The following is a 22,032-nucleotide window of genomic DNA, read 5'->3' as shown; positions in this document are numbered from 1 at the left end:
TTTCAGAAGGAAAGTTGAAAATAAATCCATTTGTTGGTTTTCATTGAAACTTAGGGTGAAAAGGGATTCAACATTGAATTGGAAAAAAATATTGTTGAAATTTTAGTTCCTGTATGTTTTTGATATTTTCAAAATGAGTGTTTGTGTCGAGAAAAAAAAAACCTGTTTTCCCACAGAAAAGATGGATGGTTGGTGCATAAATACATATGGAGCTGAAAAACCAAAAAGAATCTGCTTTGCAGAGCCTATCAGTGAATTCAAATTTTAATTGTTCCAGTCCTGACAATTCAATAAATATTTACCACTGAACGTTTAATAAGACAATATAGCTGTCATAGTTTCATATTCAGTCTATCATCAGCCCATTTCGGTGTGTTATTAAATATCGAAGTTTTCAAATAAAAAAAATTCGATATTTGATTTTAAATTTATCAGAGACACATAATATATTGTAAAAATCTAAAAGCAATTCATGAGCCACCAAGATGTCTCTGGTTCTAAATGTTAAGTTAAGTCATCCCTTTGAAATTAAAACAAAACTATTTATTTTTGATCGATTTTATTTGCATTCCTGTTTTTCTAATCGACCTGTGGAAATGTATCAAAGATGTAATGTAGATCACATTGGAATTTCGAAAAAGAATAAATATTGGAAAAGACATTGCGAAAGTCAATGTGTATTGGTCGTGACATATGTCAGGGTATTAGTGTCAGGGCATTAGGGAAACCCGGAATCCGGGAAAATTTCCGCTATATATAAATTAATTTTACCGTCAGAAATCAGAAATAGCCGAATCGTCATTTCGAATCATGGCATCAACAAGCAGAGGGTAAGACACACATTGTATGCGACAATAACTACCCAATAACAGAATTGTGGAAAAGAGACTTTCCTAGAAAAATTGAAACATCCCCCTATAGACCTGTTACCTGTTTAAATTATCTGAGTAAATCACCCCACTTTCATCGCCCGTTAAGAATTTATTTTATATTTAGTCGGTTGGGGATAATCATCAGAACAACCCTTCAAATGAGGGGTAACCCCTCAATGTAATGACTATTCCTGTGATGAGGGGTTTTAATGTTTCTTAAAATTATGATAGAAATATTTTTTTTGTTAAAATCACCTTTTCTACATCTACATCATGACATAAGACGATCCATCAGCACATTGATGACTATACGTCGATGCATCGTAAACAGACTCTTAATAAAATATAACAATTCATGAGTGCAATAATTCAAAAATAATTTTGTCGAAAAAAAAAACAAAAAAACCCACACATTTACATATTTATCCTACCGTAGTCAAAAATCGGTCATCTTGTTTGTTCATTCGGTATTTGTGTTTGAACTTAACTCACGGGGATTCCGGAAACTACTAATTGACGTCACTATGCTACTTCAAGCGTAGAAAATTAGTGCAGAATACGTTTTTTCTACTCTTTTGAATAAAAAAACATGTCGAAAGGTAAGTACATGTATTGCTAAAAAAATGCCAATTTTCTAATGACCGTTTCAATCCTGACTTCATGTCTAAAACTTCACAAAATCCCACTTCCGGCCTCCATTGCTTTGTGTACATTCCATTTAGAATCATCAATCTTGTGGCAGGAAGTACAGGTCAAGCAAATCATATTTTTAGGAACTTAAAAATGACATGCTCCATACATCTTTCGCGATTTTCCCCGCAAAAAAGCCCAACCAAAATGATATTTTAAATATTACAGATATATTTTTTTGTTCCGATTTGTTCCATGTTTTTAAAATTTAGCGATTTTTTTCACAGATTCTGAACTAGAATTAACATTAAATGTCTTTCATGATCGTCTCGCAATACTTGACCACTGTTAGATATTCTTTCACGATCATTTCTCTCATTGAACCGAATGACACCCGTGTAAATATACTGACTTTGGATCAGTATTTTAAACTGATCAAGGGTTTAACACTGATGACGTTTAGTGGAAATAAATTCCACAGTTCAACTGTGAATAGAAGAAAGCTGTACTTGAAGTAATCTGTTCTAGTGCTGAATGTTTCGTATTGAAGGGAACTGGTGAATCATTCTGAATCTGGTGTTTTTGACTGGCTGTGGTATAAGGTAAGGTTTAGATCTACATGTACTGCAATGAGTTTGTGTGAGATTTTGTACATCATTGTTATTTGATTGATGTTCTGCGAGTTTCAAGTGACTTCCATTGAAGAAAGTCAATCATGGAAGTGACACTACTGGTGTTGTGGTACCTGTTGGTGTTTTTTGTACAAAGTAACAAATGAGCACATATTATTATATATTATTTGAAGAAACTTTTCCCAAAGAACTATAAATCTATCTGGCATTACTGGTATATGGTTCAAATAAGTCCAAGAATTTTGTTATATTACTGGACTTGTATCTTCTTTATTATTAAAAATAATTGGACACCTCTTTTAGAAAAGTTTTTTTTAGATATAATGAACTTTCCCCCTTTTAAGTTAAAAGTCTTAAGTTTTTTTGGTTTTTTTTTCTACATCAGTAAACTGACACTGGGCATTGTGATGTCATACTTTCCATTAAAAAAGCATGCCTAGTAGGAATTCATATAAGGTACGAAAGCATGCCTAGTAGGAATTCATATGAGGTAGGCATGCCTAGTAGGAATTCATATGAGGTACGAAAATATATCTGACCATAAATGGCAACATTTTCAGACCATTGTTCAAATTAGAACTAAATAGTCAATACAAATATAATGGCCTCTAAAGATCCTACTCTTTGAAGTTTGTTAACTTTTATTCTGATAATATATCAGTAATCGTGTCTTTATGCAAAATGTTGCCCTTTACCCAAATGTTGCCCTTTACCCAAATGGTTGAGCCATGACTGAAAATATCTGTAAATCCAAAGTTTATATATGTAAACAACATAACATAGGGCAAGTTCAATAATGATGATTTTTACTTTTAGCGTTCAGGAGTTACGGTTCTTGAAAGTTTAAAAAATGTCGTGTCCATGCATTTACTCATGAACCAGTCAACCAAACCTTTTAAAATTTTAATATGTTGTTACTGATAACAAAATGAAGCTCAAGTTTAATAATGACGATTTTGATTTTACCGTTCAGGAGTAACGGTTCTTGAAAGTTTAAAAAATGTTGTGTCTGTGCATTTACTCATGAACCGTTCAACGAAACCTTTTAAAATTTCCTATTAGGAGTTTTGGTCCTTGTAATATTGATAAATGCCAGAACACAAATAAATGTTAAAGAATCTGGTTTACTGTCATTTTGACAGCTCTTGTTGATTATTGGCCCAGTTTTCAAGTTTGTCCAAATCGGGGTCCAAAATTAAACTTTGTTTGATTTCATCAAAAATTGAATAATTGGGGTTCTTTGATATACCAAATCTAACTGTGTATGTAGATTCTTAATTTTTGGTCCCGTTTTCAAATTGGTCTACATTAAAGTCCAAAGGGTCCAATATTAAACTAAGTTTGATTTTAACAAAAATTTAATTCTTGGGCTTTTTTTATATGCTGAATCTAAACATGTACTTAGATTTTTGATTATGGGCCCAGTTTTCAAGTTGGTTCAAATCAGGATCCAAAATCATTATATAAAGTATTGTGCAATAGCAAGAAATTTTCAATTGCACAGTCTTCAGCAATAGCAAGAAATCTTCAATTGCACAGTATTGTGCAGTAGCAAGAAATTTTCAATTGCCACTATTGCGCAATAGCAAGAAATCTTCAATTGCACAGTATTGTGCAATAGCAAATATTTTCAATTGCACAGTATTGTGCAATAGCATGAAATATCTAATTGCACAATATTGTGCAATAGCAAGAAATTTTCAATTGGAGTTATCTTTCTTTGTCCAGAATAGTAGTTGAATCAACTTAAATCATTGTTTTATACAATATACAATGTATATTCACTTTTACTACCAACTGATAAATTAAAACAATCTTTACCATTCAGTGATAACAAGCACTTTATTTTACATTTTAAATTTACTATGTTATGATGTATTTAAATGAGTAGTTATTGTTGCAAACTCCATTAGAAATTTGAATGGAGATCAGTTTTAGAAAAAGGGAAAGGGGGATGTGAAAAAAAAAATGGGGGGTGGGGGGTTAAATTTTTCTTATTTCAGATTTCATAAATAAAAAGAAAATTTCTTCAAACATTTTTTCAACAGCAAAGTGAATTGCTCAAAGGCAAAAAAATTATTTTAAGTTCATTAGACCACATTCATTCTGTGTCAGAAACCTATGCTGTGTCAACTATTTAATCACAATCCAAATTTAGATCTGAATCCAGCTTGAATGTTGTGTCCATACTTGCCCCAACCGTTCAGGGTTCAACCTCTGCGGTCGTATAAAGCTGCGCCCTGCGGAGCATCTGGTTATTTCTGTTGCACAATCCCCACATGATAAATATATTTCAATGAATGACAGTAACACAATTACTATTACTATGTTGTAGTAGACTGTTAGTTATGCTAAGCTTTATGGTATATTTTTCAGACCAAAGACCAAACAGATATGCTGTCCAGAACATCCTTATGCTAACTTAGTAGAAGATTACCATGCTGGAGACATGATCTGTCCTGAATGTGGACTTGTTGTCGGAGATCGGTAAGGCAGCTTTTAGGCTACTCATTGTTGTAATCATTATTATTTGTTGTCAGAGATCGGTAAAGTTAATCGTTGTTGTAATTATTATTACTTGTGGTTGAGATTGATAAAGTTACTTATTGTTGTAATCATTACCATCATACATTTGTACTCTTTCTTTGAGAGTACCCATCCCCCAGAGTATGGTACTCCTGGTTAAATTTGTCTGTTTTTCCATCACACTTTTGATCAAACATTCCACAGCTATAACGGGGTCTTAGTTGTTTGAAAAAATATTTTTTGTGTTTTATGTCACTTTGAGCACAGTCTTGACTGGTTTTTATTGGTGAAGAAGGCCAGACAACCATCCGTATTGGTCATCCAAGTTGAATAGATCAGACAAAACTTGCCAATGATATTGTTGGAAATCGCAATGTCAGTGTTGACATGACATCTGTAAATCTGTGCTACACAATGCAGACATTTACATTTACATAATGTGAGATAAGTTCAATTCGCAATTGAAATCCAATTTTGTTGTAAGATTCAGAAGTCTTGTTACGTCCAGAAATTACCTTTAAATTGTAGCCAACAAAAGACACAAATCAATAATAAGATTTAACAATATTTATTATACAAAAGTTTACAAGAAGTATTACACAAATATTACTGTCAACTTAACTGTCAAAATGTGAGTCCAATCTTTTATCTTTATCTGTATCCGAATATCTTTCGGAATCCAATCTGAATATTACGTTCACTACTACGGTCACAATCCAGTATGATGTTGTTTGTAGAATAAAAGTGTCAATCCAAATGCTATGAATATTAATGTTTATCAATGTCTAAGTCTAAGAGTTTAACTTTAGTGTCTGTATATATATAGTTGTCACAGAAAATTCTAGAACACTCTAGAATGGACTGTCCTAGAAAGTTACAACGGAAGTTTCTAGTAAAATGTAGAAGTTTATATAACGCATCTTTTATTAGGATCATTTTGGAATCATTATGTAAGTCAAATGGAAAGTTCCAATCATTCTGTGATTGTTCCAGTGATTTCTGAACTGCACAGTTCTAAGATTATTCTGTAAACAACTATCAGGCCACACAACACAAATCAGGCCAACGTAAATTAATACAATAATTACAATATCATAACAGTCTCAAAAACTGAATTGATATTAGCTTATTAGTTTAACATATGTACAAATGTATGTTAATTTTTTGTTGACAGTGTTGTAGATGTTGGTACAGAATGGAGAACCTTCAGTAATGAGAAAAGTACGGGAAACAAGGATCCATCTCGTGTGGGAGCTGCAGAGGTTAGATTCTAAAAAAAATAATATGGTAGAATGTGATGTAGATCAAATACCTTAAGATATGCATAAATTCATTGGCCTCATATTCATTGCCCTGTCTTACATGTAAATGTGTATTAGATTGTGGCATGGTTGGGAATAAAACAGGTTTTATGAGTATTTTCAATCGAAGTAGGAAATAAACCTAGGTTACGTGGACTAATACAAATGTGTCAAACCAAATGATTAATTGATTGATATGCTTTTTTATTCCTAAGTATAAATGGAGATGAGGGCATATGTCAATGGACAGTAACATATTACATTTGTAAACCCCTCAGACTCTCTGTACCATTGTACTTTGGTTTACAAGAATAAAGATATAAGTAGACATTAAAGAATCAACATATATATCCAGTAGACCATGTTTTCTGCTCTTTATCTTCCAGAGTCTGATAAAAACTGTTAAGGGTGATTTGTATGATTTTGTAAAATTTGCAAACTGCATTTCACATCAAATCATAACAGTTCCTTGAAATATTGTCACTGACGCTTTCATGCCTTCTGGCAATCTTCAGGTAATGATTTAACAATATACTTAACAACACTACCGTGACTACTGTTGGTAACATTCATATATATATAGTAATTTGTGATTCTAAAAAACTATGTTTATGTTTAACTTATGAAATCTGAAAACTAAGATTAACCATGTTAATAAAACGATCAAAATTTAAAAAACAAAATAACAAAACAGTTGTAAAATTAGTTCAAAGTGTTCTTTCTTAAATCTACAAATTTGAATGGAGTAAAACAAATCAGAACAACTTTTGTCTTGATATTGTACATTGTAGTTCTCAAAATGTCTCAAATTGCATATTTCTAAACAAAATGTGTTTGTTTCGTTGAATATATAACATTATACCACATTTTGTTTTAACAGAATCCTTTGTTAGATGGAGGAGATTTGAGTACAATGATACAAGTAGATCCGACCAGTATGTCGTATGACGAACATGGAAAACCAATGTACAAAAACAGACGAACTGTAAGTAATATTGTAATGACTTGGCCAAGCGAAATTCCTTTGATAACATGTGTTTTTTCTTTCAAGCACCTGTTATTGGCTATGATTCGATTTTTGCCTATTTTAAAGTTTGACACCGGTTCTCACCTTTTTAATTCAATTCATTATGCTTTCAGTGTCCTATTCATTCCTTTTTCCCAGTGTTCAACCGTTTTTATTGTTGTATAATCCAGGTAACTTATGTTGTTATTTTCACTTTTGAGCATCAGCCGCTATTTCTGGCACACAGATTTTTGTGTATTGATTATGCAAATTAGGTCAACTGTGTGTAACCTCAGGTGAACTTTATGTACCACTACCGTAAAACAGTGTATGATTACTATAGCGTTTGTAGATCGATAATTACAGGATTATTACATTAAAACGATACAAATTATGATTGTTAATTGTACTAAGATGATTTTTATGTTCCTGAACATACTGTTTACATTTTAATGTACTTAATTCTAGCAGTCTGGTATTCTTTTTGTACTTGTCAGGCCCGTTTCCAGTTCCCCGTTCGTTTCCCCGTTAAAAACGGTTCGTTGTCCTGTTTAGTCCATCAGAGTATAAAAAGCTTGCAACCATTTGTAAGGGCTCTTCTTCCTTACCTACAGATATGTTGGCAGATTTTCAGTCAGTTTATACTGTTGTATATTCCATATTCGCTGAAGTTTATCATATTTTTATCATGAATTTCATGAGATTCTAAGCAGTTTTAATCTCATATTTAATACTTGGTGAAAATGACATATCGCTAAACTCTTTTGAAATAAAAATCCAAACTTTTAGTATCAGCAATTTTGAATGGATGATTTCTGTAACAGCAAAGTTTTGTTTAGTTGTATTGATGTTATTTATATTTTACAGATGAGTAGTGCTGACAGAGCTTTGATAAACGCCTTCAGAGAAATAGGAAACATGGGAGACAGACTTAACCTCCCTAAAATGATAGCTGTAAGTTTATTAGAACACAAATGTCATTCTTATCAGAATTATGTGTATAGATTGAGGTTAGATTAACATTATTTTGTAAACTTATGTATCATCCTTCCTGCCAGAAATAATTGCATGCATTTATTATTGCAATTTTTGAAAAATGGACAAAAATGTGAGATTAATTATTGCAATTTAAATATAACCTGCATACACATATATTTATTAGATTGCAACTTTTCATTATTGCTATAATCACCAAGTCACATTATTCGCATTAATAAAAACTTTGCAATAATTTCTTAATTTACAGTAACACAAAAATGGTGGCAATTAAAAGCTCTGAGTGCATATTGCAAAAAGAATATTTTTCCAAAAAATTGATAAGTTACCTAGATCTTAAAGATATAAAAAGAATTTAGTAGCTGACAGGTTCTTTTAATGTAGGAAAAAAAAACTGTTTTCAGAGATAACGAAATAGAAGGGTGGCTGCTGAATTCTTGCAACGAATTGTTGAATTACGGTTTATATGGCTAAATTTGGGTTTCACTTTGACAAAGATGGCAAACTCTAATGAGTAAAACTGACAACGGCATGTCTGGCCAGATATGTTGTCAACATCCCATAGAAACAGGAATTAACATTTCCATTCAAAATTTAACTGAACAAAAAAGTTTATAAGTCATTTGATAATTAGTAAATTAAATGTTTTGTAGGATAGAGCTAACAATTTGTTTAAACAAGTAAATGATGGAAAAGCTTTGAAAGGCAGAAGTAATGATGCAATAGCAGCTGCTTGTATGTACATAGCTTGTCGACAAGAAGGTGTTCCTAGGACGTTCAAAGGTAAATATTCTGTATGTACATTGCTTGTCGACAAGAAGATGTTCCTAGGACGTTCAAAGGTAAATATTCTGTATGTACATAACTTGTCGACAAGAAGGTGTTCAGTGGACGTTCAAAGGTAAATATTCTGTATGTACATTGCTTGTCGACAAGAAGGTGTTCCTATGACGTTCAAATGTAAATATTCTGTATGTACATTGCTTGTCGACAAGAAGGCGTTCCATGGATGTTCAAAGGTAAATATTCTGTATGTACATTGCTTGTCGACAAGAAGGTGTTCCTAGGACATTCAAAGGTAAATATTCTGTATGTACATTGCTTGTCGACAAGAAGATGTTCCTTTGATGTTCAAAGGTAAATATTCTGTATGTCCATTGCTTGTCGACAAGAAGGTGTTCCTTGGATGTTCAAAGGTAAAATATTCTGTATGTACATTGCTTGTCGACAAGAAGGTGTTCCTAGGATGTTCAAAGGTAAATATTCTGTATGTACATTGCTTGTCGACAAGAAGGTGTTCCGTGGATGTTCAAAGATAAATATTCTGTATGTACATTGCTTGTCGACAAGAAGGTGTTCCTTGGATGTTCAAAGGTAAATATTCTGTATGTACATTGCTTGTCGACAAGAAGGTGTTCCTTGGACATTCAAAGGTAAATATTCTGTATGTACATTGCTTGTCGACAAGAAGATGTTCCTAGGACGTTCAAAGGTAAATATTCTGTATGTACATTGCTTGTCGACAAGAAGGTGTTCCTAGGACGTTCAAAGGTAAATATTCTGTATGTACATTGCTTGTCGACAAGAAGGCGTTCCATGGATGTTGAAAGGTAAATGTTCTGTATGTACATTGCTTGTCGACAAGAAGGTGTTCCTAGGACGTTCAAAGGTAAATATTCTGTATGTACATTGCTTGTCGACAAGAAGATGTTCCTTTGATGTTCAAAGGTAAATATTCTGTATGTCCATTGCTTGTCGACAAGAAGGTGTTCCTTGGATGTTCAAAGGTAAAATATTCTGTATGTACATTGCTTGTCGACAAGAAGGTGTTCCTAGGATGTTCAAAGGTAAATATTCTGTATGTACATTGCTTGTCGACAAGAAGGTGTTCCGTGGATGTTCAAAGATAAATATTCTGTATGTACATTGCTTGTCGACAAGAAGGTGTTCCTTGGATGTTCAAAGGTAAATATTCTGTATGTACATTGCTTGTCGACAAGAAGGTGTTCCTTGGACATTCAAAGGTAAATATTCTGTATGTACATTGCTTGTCGACAAGAAGATGTTCCTAGGACGTTCAAAGGTAAATATTCTGTATGTACATTGCTTGTCGACAAGAAGGTGTTCCTAGGACGTTCAAAGGTAAATATTCTGTATGTACATTGCTTGTCGACAAGAAGGTGTTCCTAGGACGTTCAAAGGTAAATATTCTGTATGTACATTGCTTGTCAACAAGAAGGTGTTCCTAGGACGTTCAAAGGTAAATATTCTGTATGTACATTGCTTGTCGACAAGAAGATGTTCCTAGGACGTTCAAAGGTAAATATTCTGTATGTACATTGCTTGTCGACAAGAAGGTGTTCCTAGGACGTTCAAAGGTAAATATTCTGTATGTACATTGCTTGTCGACAAGAAGGTGTTCCTAGGACGTTCAAAGGTAAATATTCTGTATGTACATTGCTCGTCGACAAGAAGGTGTTCCTAGGACGTTCAAAGGTAAATATTCTGAATGTACATTGCTTGTCGACAAGAAGGTGTTCCTAGGACGTTCAAAGGTAAATATTCTGTATGTACATTGCTCGTCGACAAGAAGGTGTTCCTAGGACGTTCAAAGGTAAATATTCTGTATGTACATTGCTTGTGGGACAAGAAGGTGTTCCTAGGACGTTCAAAGGTAAATATTCTGTATGTACATTGCTTGTCGACAAGAAGGTGTTCCTAGGACGTTCAAAGGTAAATATTCTGTATGTACATTGCTTGTCGACAAGAAGGTGTTCCTAGGACGTTCAAAGGTAAATAGCAACAAATGTATATTCATAGCAAATTTTACATCCATTCAAAATAAGTATAATAGAAAACAGATTATGTATTATTGTCATTTTGTTTATTTTCTTTGGTTACATCTTCTGACATCAGACTCGGACTTCTCTTGAACTGAATTTTAATGTGCGATTGTTATGCGTTTACTTTTCTACATTGGCTAGAGGTATAGGGGGAGGGTTGAGATCTCACAAACATGTTTAACCCCACCGCATTTTTGCGCCTGTCCCAAGTCAGGAGCCTCTGGCCTTTGTTAGTCTTGTATTATTTCAATTTTAGTTTCTTGTGTACAATTTGGAAATTAGTATGGCGTTCATTATCACTGAACTAGTATATATTTGTTTAGGGGCCAGTTGAAGGACGCCTCCGGGTGTGGGAATTTCTCGCTACATTGAAGACCTGTTGGTGACCTTCTGCTGTTGTTTTTTTCTATGGTCGGGTTGTTGTCTCTTTGTCACATTCCCCATTTCCATTCTCAATTTTATCTTGATGTTTTTGATTTGGACTTACTATATTAACTATTTAAGACATCTATTTGCTAAAAAGAGAAGTAGTATCCTCAACTGTCTAAATTTATGTTATTTTTGATATCAGTAGAATTTAAAAAAAAATAAGCAACAGTGAATATTGTAAGCTTTCAGTCTTAACACTGATAAATCATGATATAAAAATGATTTACACCTTTAATTTTACTTTTTAAAAAGCATTATCATTGCTTTGTTCAGTATTTTTCCTTTACTCAAGTTGGTGTATGAACTTGCTTCTGTTGCTTTAGAGTTCAATTATACAACAGGATGGTTAAAGCGGTTGTGAACTACATGTTTAGTTAAATATATACTGAATTTATTTGATTTAATCAATTTTAATTTGATTCTATTTTGTAGAAATATGTGCTGTGTCCAAGATATCTAAGAAAGAGATTGGTAGAGTGTTCAAACTGATCCTGAAGAATCTTGAGACAAATGTAGAGCTGATTACTACGGGAGATTTTATGGTAAGATTTGATTAGTTCTAAATGTTTTGTTTTTGTATGTAATAAAAAGACTTATAGATGTCTTATGTTTCCATTTATGCAGTTTAACTTTTATTCTTGTGACAAGTCACTGGATTTAACTTTAATTCTGCTTGGCAATTTTCTAGTTTCTATGGCATTCACAGTACAAATTGTAGCTTGATGAATATTTTTTACGATCATATCCATGCCACGCAAAAACTTGTACTCAATTTAGTGCATGAATCTTTCTGTTCTGTTACAAAGGGAGGTAACACTATTTAAAATATTGTCATGTTTTTTACTTAAAATTTTGAATTGATCATACAAATTCATGTTAAATAAACTTTGGATTTAAAGTCCTATTGTATACCATTAAACTAAAGCTTAGAATCATCAGATACAAGATTCTTGGAATTTGGCAATGACAAGAATTGAAGTATGGTTAAACGTCAATTCTAATATGACGTTCTTCTTTAGCTTTGTAAACAACACTGATAAAATTCTTGATAAAATATACTTAGCGCAGACTTAGAGATATGCATAATAATGGCTGTTACAATATACTTCCCACGTAAATCTACATGTATTGGAACCTTTTTGCAGACCCTCTGCCGATTTTATTGTTTTAAAAAGCAATAAAACTCACGCTCAGGATAAAATTCGAATATCACGGCCCAGGCCATGTGTAAATTTCCAACAATATATGGCTTCCATGAATTATTTCTTAACTGAACTAAGCATTTATTAATGTTCTTGAGTCAGAAAAGATATAAGTGAATTATTATTAAAGCTAGCAATGTTATTATTAATTTCAGTCCAGATTCTGTTCAAATTTGGGTCTGCCAACATCAGTACAGAAAGCAGCCACACATATAGCTAGGAAAGCTGTAGAAATGGATCTAGTCGCAGGGTAGGTAGCATTAATCAATATAAATAATAACCACACATATAGCTGGGAAAGCTGTAGAAATGGATCTAGTCGCAGGGTAGGTAGCATTAATCAATATAAATAATAACCACACATATAGCTGGGAAAGTGGTAAAAATGGATCTAGTCAAAGGGTTAGTTGAATTAATCAGTATAAATAATAACCATACATAGAGCTGGGAAAATGGTAGAAATGGATCAAGTCGCAGGGTTAGTTGAATTAATAAGTATAAATAATAACCACACATATAGCTGGGAAAGTGGTAAAAATGGATCAAGTCGCAGGGTTAGTTGAATTAATAAGTATAAATAATAACCACACATATAGCTGGGAAAGTGGTAAAAATGGATCTAGTCAAAGGGTTAGTTGAATTAATAAATGTAAATAATAACCACACATAGAGCTCAATCCAATTGAAATTAAATCTCTGCACTGGATTATTTTGCATTCTTGGTCGCTCCCAGGCAGCGAGCGACCAAGCTTAAAAAATGAGTATGGATATTTAATTTTAATTAGATTGACATATAGCTAGGAGAGCTTTTGAATTTGATCTTGTCACATGATAGGTAGAGGAAGTCAGTATAGAAACATCCAGGACAGTTTTTAAATGTCCATTTTTAGCTCACCTGGCCCGAAGGGCCAAGTGAGCTTTTCTCATCACTTGGCGTCCGTCGTCCGTCGTCGTCGTCCGTCGTCGTCGTCCGTCGTCGTTAACTTTTACAAAAATCTTCTCCTCTGAAACTACTGGGCCAAACCAAACCAAACTTGGCCACAATCATCATTGGGGTATCTAGTTTAAAAAATGTGTGGCGTGACCCGGTCAACCAACCAAGATGGCCGCCACGGCTAAAAATAGAACATAGGGGTAAAATGCAGTTTTTGGCTTATAACTCAAAAACCAAAGCATTTAGTGCAAATCTGACATGGGGTAAAAATGTTTATCAGGTCAAGATCTATCTGCCCTGAAATTTTCAGATGAATCGGTCAATTGGTTGTTGGGTTGCTGCCCCTGAATTGGTAATTTTGAGGAAATTTTGCTGTTTTTGGTTATTATCTTGAATATTATTATAGATAGAGATAAACTGTAAACAGCAATAATGTTCAGCAAAGTAAGATCTACAAATAAGTCAACATGACCAAAATGGTCAGTTGACCCGTTTAGGAGTTATTGCCCTTTATAGTCAATTTTTAACCATTTTTCGTTAATTAAAGTAATCTTTTACAAAAATCTTCTCCTCTGAAACTACTGGGCCAAATTAATCCAAACTTGGCCACAATCATCTTTGGGGTATCTAGTTTAAAAAATGTGTGGCGTGACCTGGTAAACCAACCAAGATGGCCGCCACGGCTAAAAATAGAACAAAGGGGTAAAATGCAGTTTTTGGCTTATAACTCAAAAACCAAAGCATTTTGAGGAAATCTGACGGGATAAAAATGTTTATCAGGTCAAGATCTATCTGCCCTGAAATTTTCAGATGAATCAGTCAATCGGTTGTTGGGTTGCTGCCCCTGAATTGGTAATTTTGAGGAAATTTTGCTGTTTTTGGTTATTATCTTGAATATTATTATAGATAGAGATAAACTGTAAACAGCAATAATGTTCCGCAGAGTAAGATCTACAAATAAGTCAACATGACCAAAATGGTCAGTTGACCCGTTTAGGAGTTATTGCCCTTTATAGTCAATTTTAACCATTTTTCATAAATTAAATTAATCTTTTACAAAAATCTTCTCCTCTGAAACTACTGGGCCAAATTAATCCAAACTTGGCCACAATCATCTTTAGGGTATCTTGTTTAAAAAATGTGTGGCGTGACCTGGTCAACCAACCAAGATGGCCACCACCGCTAAAAATAGAACATAGGGGTAAAATGCAGTTTTTGGCTTATAACTCAAAAACCAAAGCATTTTGAGGAAATCTGACATGGGATAGAAATGTTTATCAGGTCAAGATCTATCTGCCCTGAAATTTTCAGATGAATCGGTCAATCGGTTGTTGGGTTGCTGCCCCTGAATTGGTAATTTTGAGGAAATTTTGCTGTTTTTGGTTATTATCTTGAATATTATTATAGATAGAGATAAATTGTAAACAGCAATAATGTTCAGCAAAGTAAGATCTACAAATAAGTCAACATGACCAAAATGGTCAGTTGACCCCTTTAGGAGTTATTGCCCTTTAGAGTCAATCTTTAACCATTTTTCATAAATCTAAGTAATCTTTTACAAAATCTCCACTGAAACTACTAGGCCACAATCATCTTTGGGGTATCTAGTTTGAAAAATGTGTCCGATGACCTGGCCATTCAACCAAGATGGCCGCCACGGCTAAAAATAGAACATAGGTGTAAAATGCAGTTTTTGGCTTATAACTATGAATTAAAAGCATCTAGAGCAAATCTGACAAGAAGTTAAATTGTTAATCAAGTCAATATCTATATGCCCTGAATTTTTCAGATGAATTGGACAACTGGTTGTTGGGTTGCTGCCCTCCAATTGGTAATTTTTAAAGAAATTTTGCCGTTTTTGGTTATCTTGAATACTATTATAGATAGCGATAAACTGTAAACAGCAATAATGTTCAGCAAAGTAAGATCTACAAATAAGTCAACCTGACCTAAATGGTCAATTGACCCCTTAAGGAGTTATTGCCCTTTATAGTCAATTTTTAACAATTTTCATTAATTTGGTAAATATATGTAAATTTTTACCAAATATAGTTCTCTGTTACTAATGGGCAAAGTTCATTATAGATATAATTGTAAGAAGCAAAATCGTTCAGTAAAGTAAGAACTTCAAACACATCACCATCACCAAAATACAATTTTGTCATGAATCCATTTGTGTCCTTTGTTTAATATGCACATAGACCAAGGTGAGCGACACAGGCTCTTTAGAGCCTCTAGTTAACTGAGAAACACAGGTCATAATTAATTCTTAGTCAAATTATTGCATCTGTATACATGTATTACACTTTTTAAATCAATTTGAAATATATATTTTGTAATGTATAAAGATATATATATAAAAAAGATCAGATCAGATATTCAAGATGTGACCACTACAACTTTGTAGAACAGATGCATGAAAAATAAAATTGTTACATTTTAACATTTTTTTATAGCGGAGAATGGAAGCTAAGGGAAATGTTTCAGATGATCACCCCTGAATTAATGTGTGTTGTTGACAAGCAATTAGTTTAAAAAATACTTCTTAATTTCAAACTGAAAATTAAGTGTCAAAAATTTACTGGATATTGCTGTTAAATTAGGTTTTTTTGGTTAATCCTTTCAAAGAATACCTGAAACAAAAATTTGATATGCTGTAAATTTAGAAATTATTGCAGGCATATAATATTCTGATTTTCAAGAATTGACGAAACAGTGAGTTTAAGTATTACGATTACAAAAAAATCTGCATAAAGATCAATGTTTAGGTACCAAATTTTAAATTCTTATATTGGGATACTCACCAAGTACCATTATTCGCATTAATAAAATCCTCTCAATAATGTCTGACTTTACAGTTGGTGTGAACTAGAACACTGACATATATCTCTATGGAAAGATAAACATTTAATGGGTAGCAAGTCACAGCATCTGCTATTATTTCATACTAAGTGACTGAACTTAGTACACTCTTAGCTGTTTAGAATATTGATAATAAAAACATTACTGATTCTGTTTTGTAGGAGGAGTCCTATCTCTGTTGCTGCATCAGCTATTTATATGGCATCTCAGGCCTCAGCTGACAAAAAGAACCAAAAAGGTAACAATAGTGTCTTAAACATATTCAACATAAGTAAACAAAGTATATTTTGAGTTTTACTTAAATATTAATTTGTGATTATAACCCATTTGTTATTTTAAGAAGGTTTTTCCTCCTGAGAAGTTCCCCTGCTATATATTTTCTTTTAAAAATAATTGGTGATCAGAACAATAAATTAAGCATAAATTTCAAAGCTTTTTTATACGACCGCAAATTTTGAAAAAAATTTCGTCGTATATTGCTATCACGTTGGCGTCGTAGGCGTCGTCGTCGGCGTCCGAATACTTTTAGTTTTCGCACTCTAACTTTAGTAAAAGTGAATAGAAATCTATGAAATTTTAACACAAGGTTTATGACCATAAAAGGAAGGTTGGTATTGATTTTGGGAGTTTTGTTCCCAACATTTTAGGAATTAGGGGCCAAAAAGGGCCCAAATAAGCATTTTCTTGGTTTTCGCACTATAACTTTAGTTTAAGTTAATAGAAATCTATGAAATTTTGACACAAGGTTGATGAACACAAAAGAAAGGTTGGGATTGATTTTGGGAGTTTTGGTTTAAACAAAAAAGGGCCCAAATAAGCATTATTCTTGGTTTTCGCACAATAACTTTAGTTTAAGTAAATAGAAATCAATGAAATTTAAACACAATGTTTATGACCGCAAAAGGAAGATTGGTATTGATTTTGGGAGTTTAGGTCCCAACAGTTTAGGAATAAGGGGCCAAAAAGGGACCCAAATAAGCATTTTTCTTTGTTTTCGCACCATAACGTTAGTATAAGTAAATAGAAATCTATGAAATTTAATCACAAGGTTAATGACCATAAAAGGAAGATTGGTATTGATTTTTGGGAGTTTTGGCCCCAACAGTTTAGGAAAAAGGGGCCCAAAGGGTCCAAAATTAAACTTTGTTTGATTTCATCAAAATTGAATAATTGGGGTTCTTTGATATGCCGAATCTAACTGTGTATGTAGATTCTTCATTTTTGGTCCCGTTTTCAAATTGGCCTACATTAAGGTCCAAAGGGTCCAAAATTAAACTAAGTTTGATTTTAACAAAAATTAAATTCTTGGGCCTCTTTGATATGCTGAATCTAAATATGTACTTAGATTTTTGATTATGGGCCCAGTTTTCAAGTTGGTCCAAATCAGGATCTAAAATTATTATATTACGTATTGTGCAATAGCAAGTCTTTTCAATTGCACAGTATTGTGCAATGGCAAGAAATATCTAATTTCACAATATTGGGAAATAGCAAAAAAAAATTTAATTAGAGTTATCTTTCTTTGTCCAAAATATTAAGCAAGAAATATCTTATTGCAAGAATTTTTTTTAATTGGAGTTATCTTTCTTTGTCCAGAATCAACTTAAATCTTTGTTATATACAATATACAATGTATATTCACTTTTTACTACCAACTGATAAATTTAAATAATCTTTACCATTCAGTGATAACAAGCAGTTTTTTTTACATCTTAATATTTTATGATGTATTTAAATGAGTAGTTATTGTTGCAAACTCCATTAGAATATTTTAATTGAGATTAGTTTTCGAATAAGGGAAAGGGGGATGTGATTAAAAAATTGGGTTAAATTTTTCTCATTTGAAATTTCATAGATAAAAAGAAAATTTCTTCAAACATTTTTTTGAGAGGATTAATATTGAACAGCATAGTGAATTGCTCTAAGAGAAAACAAAAATTTAAAGTTCATTAGAACACATTCATTCTGTGTCAGAAACCTATGCTGTGTCAACTATTTAATCACAATCCAAATTTAGAGCTGAATCCAGCTTGAATGTTGTGTCCATACTTGCCCCAACCGTTCAGGGTTCAACCTCTGCGGTCGTATTAAGCTACGCCCTGCGAAGCATCTGGTTTATTTAATGTTGATATAGGGAAGGTTTAATTATCTTTTTTTTTTTCTAAAACTCTAAAAACTGTTATTTATAGATATTGATGTTAAGAATGAATGATTATTAATTAAGGAAAATGAAATATACAAGAAGAGGAAAACATGTTGGTTAACCTGTATCTTACAGAATTGCAATCACTGCTTAACATGTCATATGATATTTTATTTAAGCTGTGACTATTTAAATGCTATATGATGTTGTTTTTATGACCCACCTATGATAGTAGAGGGGCATTATGTTTTCTGGTCTGTGCCCCTGTCCGTTCGTTCATCCGTTCGTCCTGCTTCAGGTTAAAGTTTTTGGTCAAGGTAGTTTTTGATAAAGTTGAAGTTCAATCAACTTGAAACTTAGTGCACATGTTCCTCATGATATGATATTTCTAATTTTAATGCCAAATTAAAGTTTTGACCCCAATTTCACGGTCTACTGAACATAGAAAATGATAGTGCGAAGTTCAGGTTAAAGTTTTTGGTCAAGGTAGTTTTTGATGAAGTTGAAGTCACATCAACTTGAAACTTAGTACACATGTTCCCTATGATATGATCTTTCTAATTTTAATTCCAATTCAAAGTTTTAACCCTAATTTCACGGTCCATTGAATATGGAAAATGATAGTGCGAGTGGGGCATCCATGTTCTATGGACACATTCTTGTTTTGTTTGTTTCATAATGCTTGCATTACAGTATTGTTGTTGACTTTCAAAATAAGTGCAAGATTTAAAACAAATATTGGAAACCAGCCAAATTAATGATTTAGGCCTGAACTACACGATTTTGACCCCATTCGGCATTTCATGATTGCTCAATCATGATCATGAAAAAAGCTCTAAAACACGATTCTACACACAAAACACGATTCTACACACAAAACATGATTCTACACACAAAATAATTATATTGATGGTTGATTTATATTACAGAGATTGGTGACATTGCTGGAGTAGCAGAAGTAACAATCAGACAGGCCTATAAACAGATGTATCCAAGAGCACATGACTTGTTCCCTGCCGACTATAAGTTCTTTACACCAGTAGAACAGTTACCAACACAGTGAGTCAACCCTAGCCAGAATGATGTGGATGGAACTTACTTCCTGTGGGAACCAGATAGTTATCTGGTGGATAACAGGAAGATTTTTTTTTTACATCTATCTGTGATAGTTGTAACAGAGCAAATATTAAAAACAAATATAGAATTCTGTCGATCAGAGAATTTTTCATCACAAAAGGATCGATTCTGTTGCAGAAAATAAGTCTTTTTTTAGCGTAATATGTGTTGTTTAGTATCTGAAAATATGACTGCATTGATCTCAATTTGAATTATATCAAACTGACAGTGAAACAAAGGATTAATGATAACATATATGTTATAAATTAATGGCGTGCAATACAACTTGAATGAAATATTTATAATGATATGCTTCTTAAAAGATATTCAATATTTTGTCATCACTTAATATCTGTAATCGTTTTACATCCATAATGTAATTTAGGCTTGTGTGCTAGCAAGTTATACATAGACTAATATATTCTGCAGATCAAATTATTTACATGACTAATAGAGTTGAATACAAATCTTATCATATAAAGATAAATCAACACATGTGAAAACAATATTTTGAATAATTGGGTTACTTTTATTAAAATGGGACATATTGAAAGAACAAGAGCTAAAATATAAAATGAAAATGGTTGCCAACATTTGTATGAAGGAACCTCGGCATGGAAATGAAAAATTAAATGAAGTAGACAATTTACTTTATATTAATGAGTTTTATTATGTTATATTATCTGTGTTGCTTATTTTTTATGATTATTGTAGTACAGTTACACATTTGTCTAAATACATATGTATGTCTTAATCCATGTATGTCACATTCTGTGGAAATGTTTTTATAACAAATTACTCAGTTGCTGTGCATGAAATGCAAATACAGTTCTTTTGCTTTCACACTTAACAGGGAATCTTGTGTAAAATAGTTTTGTTATATGTTACACATTTAGTGTTTTGTAGACCTTTGGTAGTCTTTGTGTTGTTTTTTTCCCTTTTTTGGCCATAATAATTTGGCCTCTTTTTAACCTGTAAGTTTTCATATTACCTTTAGTACCATTCTGCATTTTTTTTTTTACCTACATATAATCATAAATGAGAGGGATATCATTTTTTTTGACAATGTGAGAAGAACATTTTTTATTTCATGGACTTAAGGAATTATTTTCTATTATTATACTTTACGTTAAAATGCCATATTTTGAATGGCTAATACAAGGGTGTTAATTTACTCTATCACATGGCTGATGAGAGGGTGACAATTTTTTTTTAATGTTCCCTCTTGTCCAGACCAATCAAAAATCAACATCAAGTAATTGAATACTTTTGGCTCAGATTTTATTATTTTACTGTCAAAATAAAAAAAATAACACATCTTGCTGAATTTTTTTTTTTTTTTTATACCCGTACCGTTGTTTCTACGTGACGTCATAGAAAATACTTTTAAAACAAAATTAATCTGTAAACCACAATAATGATTGGACATTCAGTATAATAAATTAAATAACACATAGAAAACATTGTCAACCGAGGCGCAGCCAAGGGCCGATTGGTACCCCGAGAAAACATTGTCAACCAAGGGGAAGCCAAGGGCCGATTGGTACCCCGAGAAAACATTGTCAACCGAGGGGAAGCCAAGGGCCGATTGGTACCCAGAGAAAACATTGTCAACCGAGGCGAAGCTAAGGTTGATAATTCTTTTTCGAGGGGTACCAATCGGCTCTATCACCCTCTCAGCTATGTTATTTATATACTGTAAATACTAATCGAGCAAAGGCATGCAATTAAATACAGACTTTATTTTTTTTTCATACTATAATACAGACTTTATTGTCACCCAATGAGTTGGAATAAGAGGAGGTTTATAGGTCAATAAGACAGCAACACTAAACACAATAAAATAAAAAGAAAAGAAATTTGGAGGTAAAAAAAAACATTTTTTCAAAAATAAAACATCCTTGCCTGAAACCATAAAACATAAAAAAAAAATATGTTCTTTTATGATAACTTATTTTATGCAGTGCTTCAATTTTTCATATTTTCACATTTTATTCTTGTTGCTGGTAAGCAAGGCTTTGAACAAAATGTTGAATTTATACTGATCCGTAAGATTAAAAATTCAGCTGGTAAAATTGTTGTAGTATCCATAGATATTATTGCCAAACAAATATTTGTTTGGTGGCTTTAACAATTTATGTAATTTTTGAAATGATTTTTTATGGAAAATAAAACAGTTGTTTTGTTATATCTTGTTTTTATTACAGTTTAACTAGTATAACTATACCTGCATTTAATGAAGAACTGCAGCCTTGTTTTAAACATTTTTATAGAGTCCCTCATTAAGTTTTAATTATGTTAGGCAACCACCTACTTAATGCCATAGCATGTTCTATAAAGTTTGTTCAGTGGAATGGAGGATGGAATTAATGGACTGCCTCTGTAAAAAAATATGATTTGATCATGGAAGTAAAATGAAATGGTCTGATAAATTAGTTCAGTGATTTATTCCTGCAACAATTTGTAAAGATAGTTTGAAAAGTAGTGAGTAATTTATACCCTTCCATTTCCAACACTGATTAATTACACTCAAAAGACAA

The 22,032-nt window shown here is 32.6% G+C and overlaps 1 protein-coding gene across 3 annotated transcripts; it reads left to right on the top strand.

Annotated features, from left to right (window-relative positions):
• The first annotated feature begins 719 nt into the window (after positions 1–719).
• LOC139511246 (transcription initiation factor IIB-like) lies at positions 720–21,680 on the top strand. Of its 3 annotated transcripts, none has more exons than XM_071297845.1 (11): positions 720–830; positions 4,511–4,621; positions 5,835–5,922; positions 6,842–6,946; positions 7,835–7,921; positions 8,617–8,725; positions 9,021–9,041; positions 11,668–11,777; positions 12,593–12,687; positions 16,395–16,471; positions 19,306–21,680. In XM_071297845.1, the coding sequence occupies exons 1-11, from the start codon at positions 811–813 to the stop codon at positions 19,437–19,439; spliced, it is 957 nt and encodes a 318-aa protein (XP_071153946.1). In that variant the 5' UTR covers positions 720–810; the 3' UTR covers positions 19,440–21,680. The 3 variants fall into 3 exon arrangements, 2 of the variants coding, with proteins under 2 accessions (XP_071153946.1, XP_071153945.1); XR_011661990.1 differs by lacking the exon at positions 9,021–9,041 and having other exon boundaries at positions 721–830; positions 8,617–8,746; positions 19,306–20,957; positions 21,143–21,680; XM_071297844.1 differs by lacking the exon at positions 9,021–9,041 and having other exon boundaries at positions 721–830; positions 8,617–8,746.
• The last annotated feature ends 352 nt before the right edge of the window (positions 21,681–22,032 follow it).

Source organism: Mytilus edulis, chromosome 2, assembly GCF_963676685.1.
Source record: "Mytilus edulis chromosome 2, xbMytEdul2.2, whole genome shotgun sequence".
Classification (NCBI taxonomy): domain Eukaryota; kingdom Metazoa; phylum Mollusca; class Bivalvia; order Mytilida; family Mytilidae; genus Mytilus; species Mytilus edulis.
Note: the sequence above shows the minus strand (reverse complement) of the source record. Positions and strands in the feature narration are given on the sequence as shown.

What these genes read in the sequence shown, in the direction of transcription:
- LOC139511246 (XM_071297845.1), top strand. Translation starts at nt 811, where the DNA reads ATGGCATCAACAAGCAGAGG. An exon ending in ATGGCATCAACAAGCAGAGG is followed by an intron (nt 831 to 4,510) that starts GTAAGACACACA and finishes TATATTTTTCAG; the next exon opens with ACCAAAGACCAAACAGATAT. An exon ending in GAAATGGATCTAGTCGCAGG is followed by an intron (nt 12,688 to 16,394) that starts GTAGGTAGCATT and finishes TCTGTTTTGTAG; the next exon opens with GAGGAGTCCTATCTCTGTTG.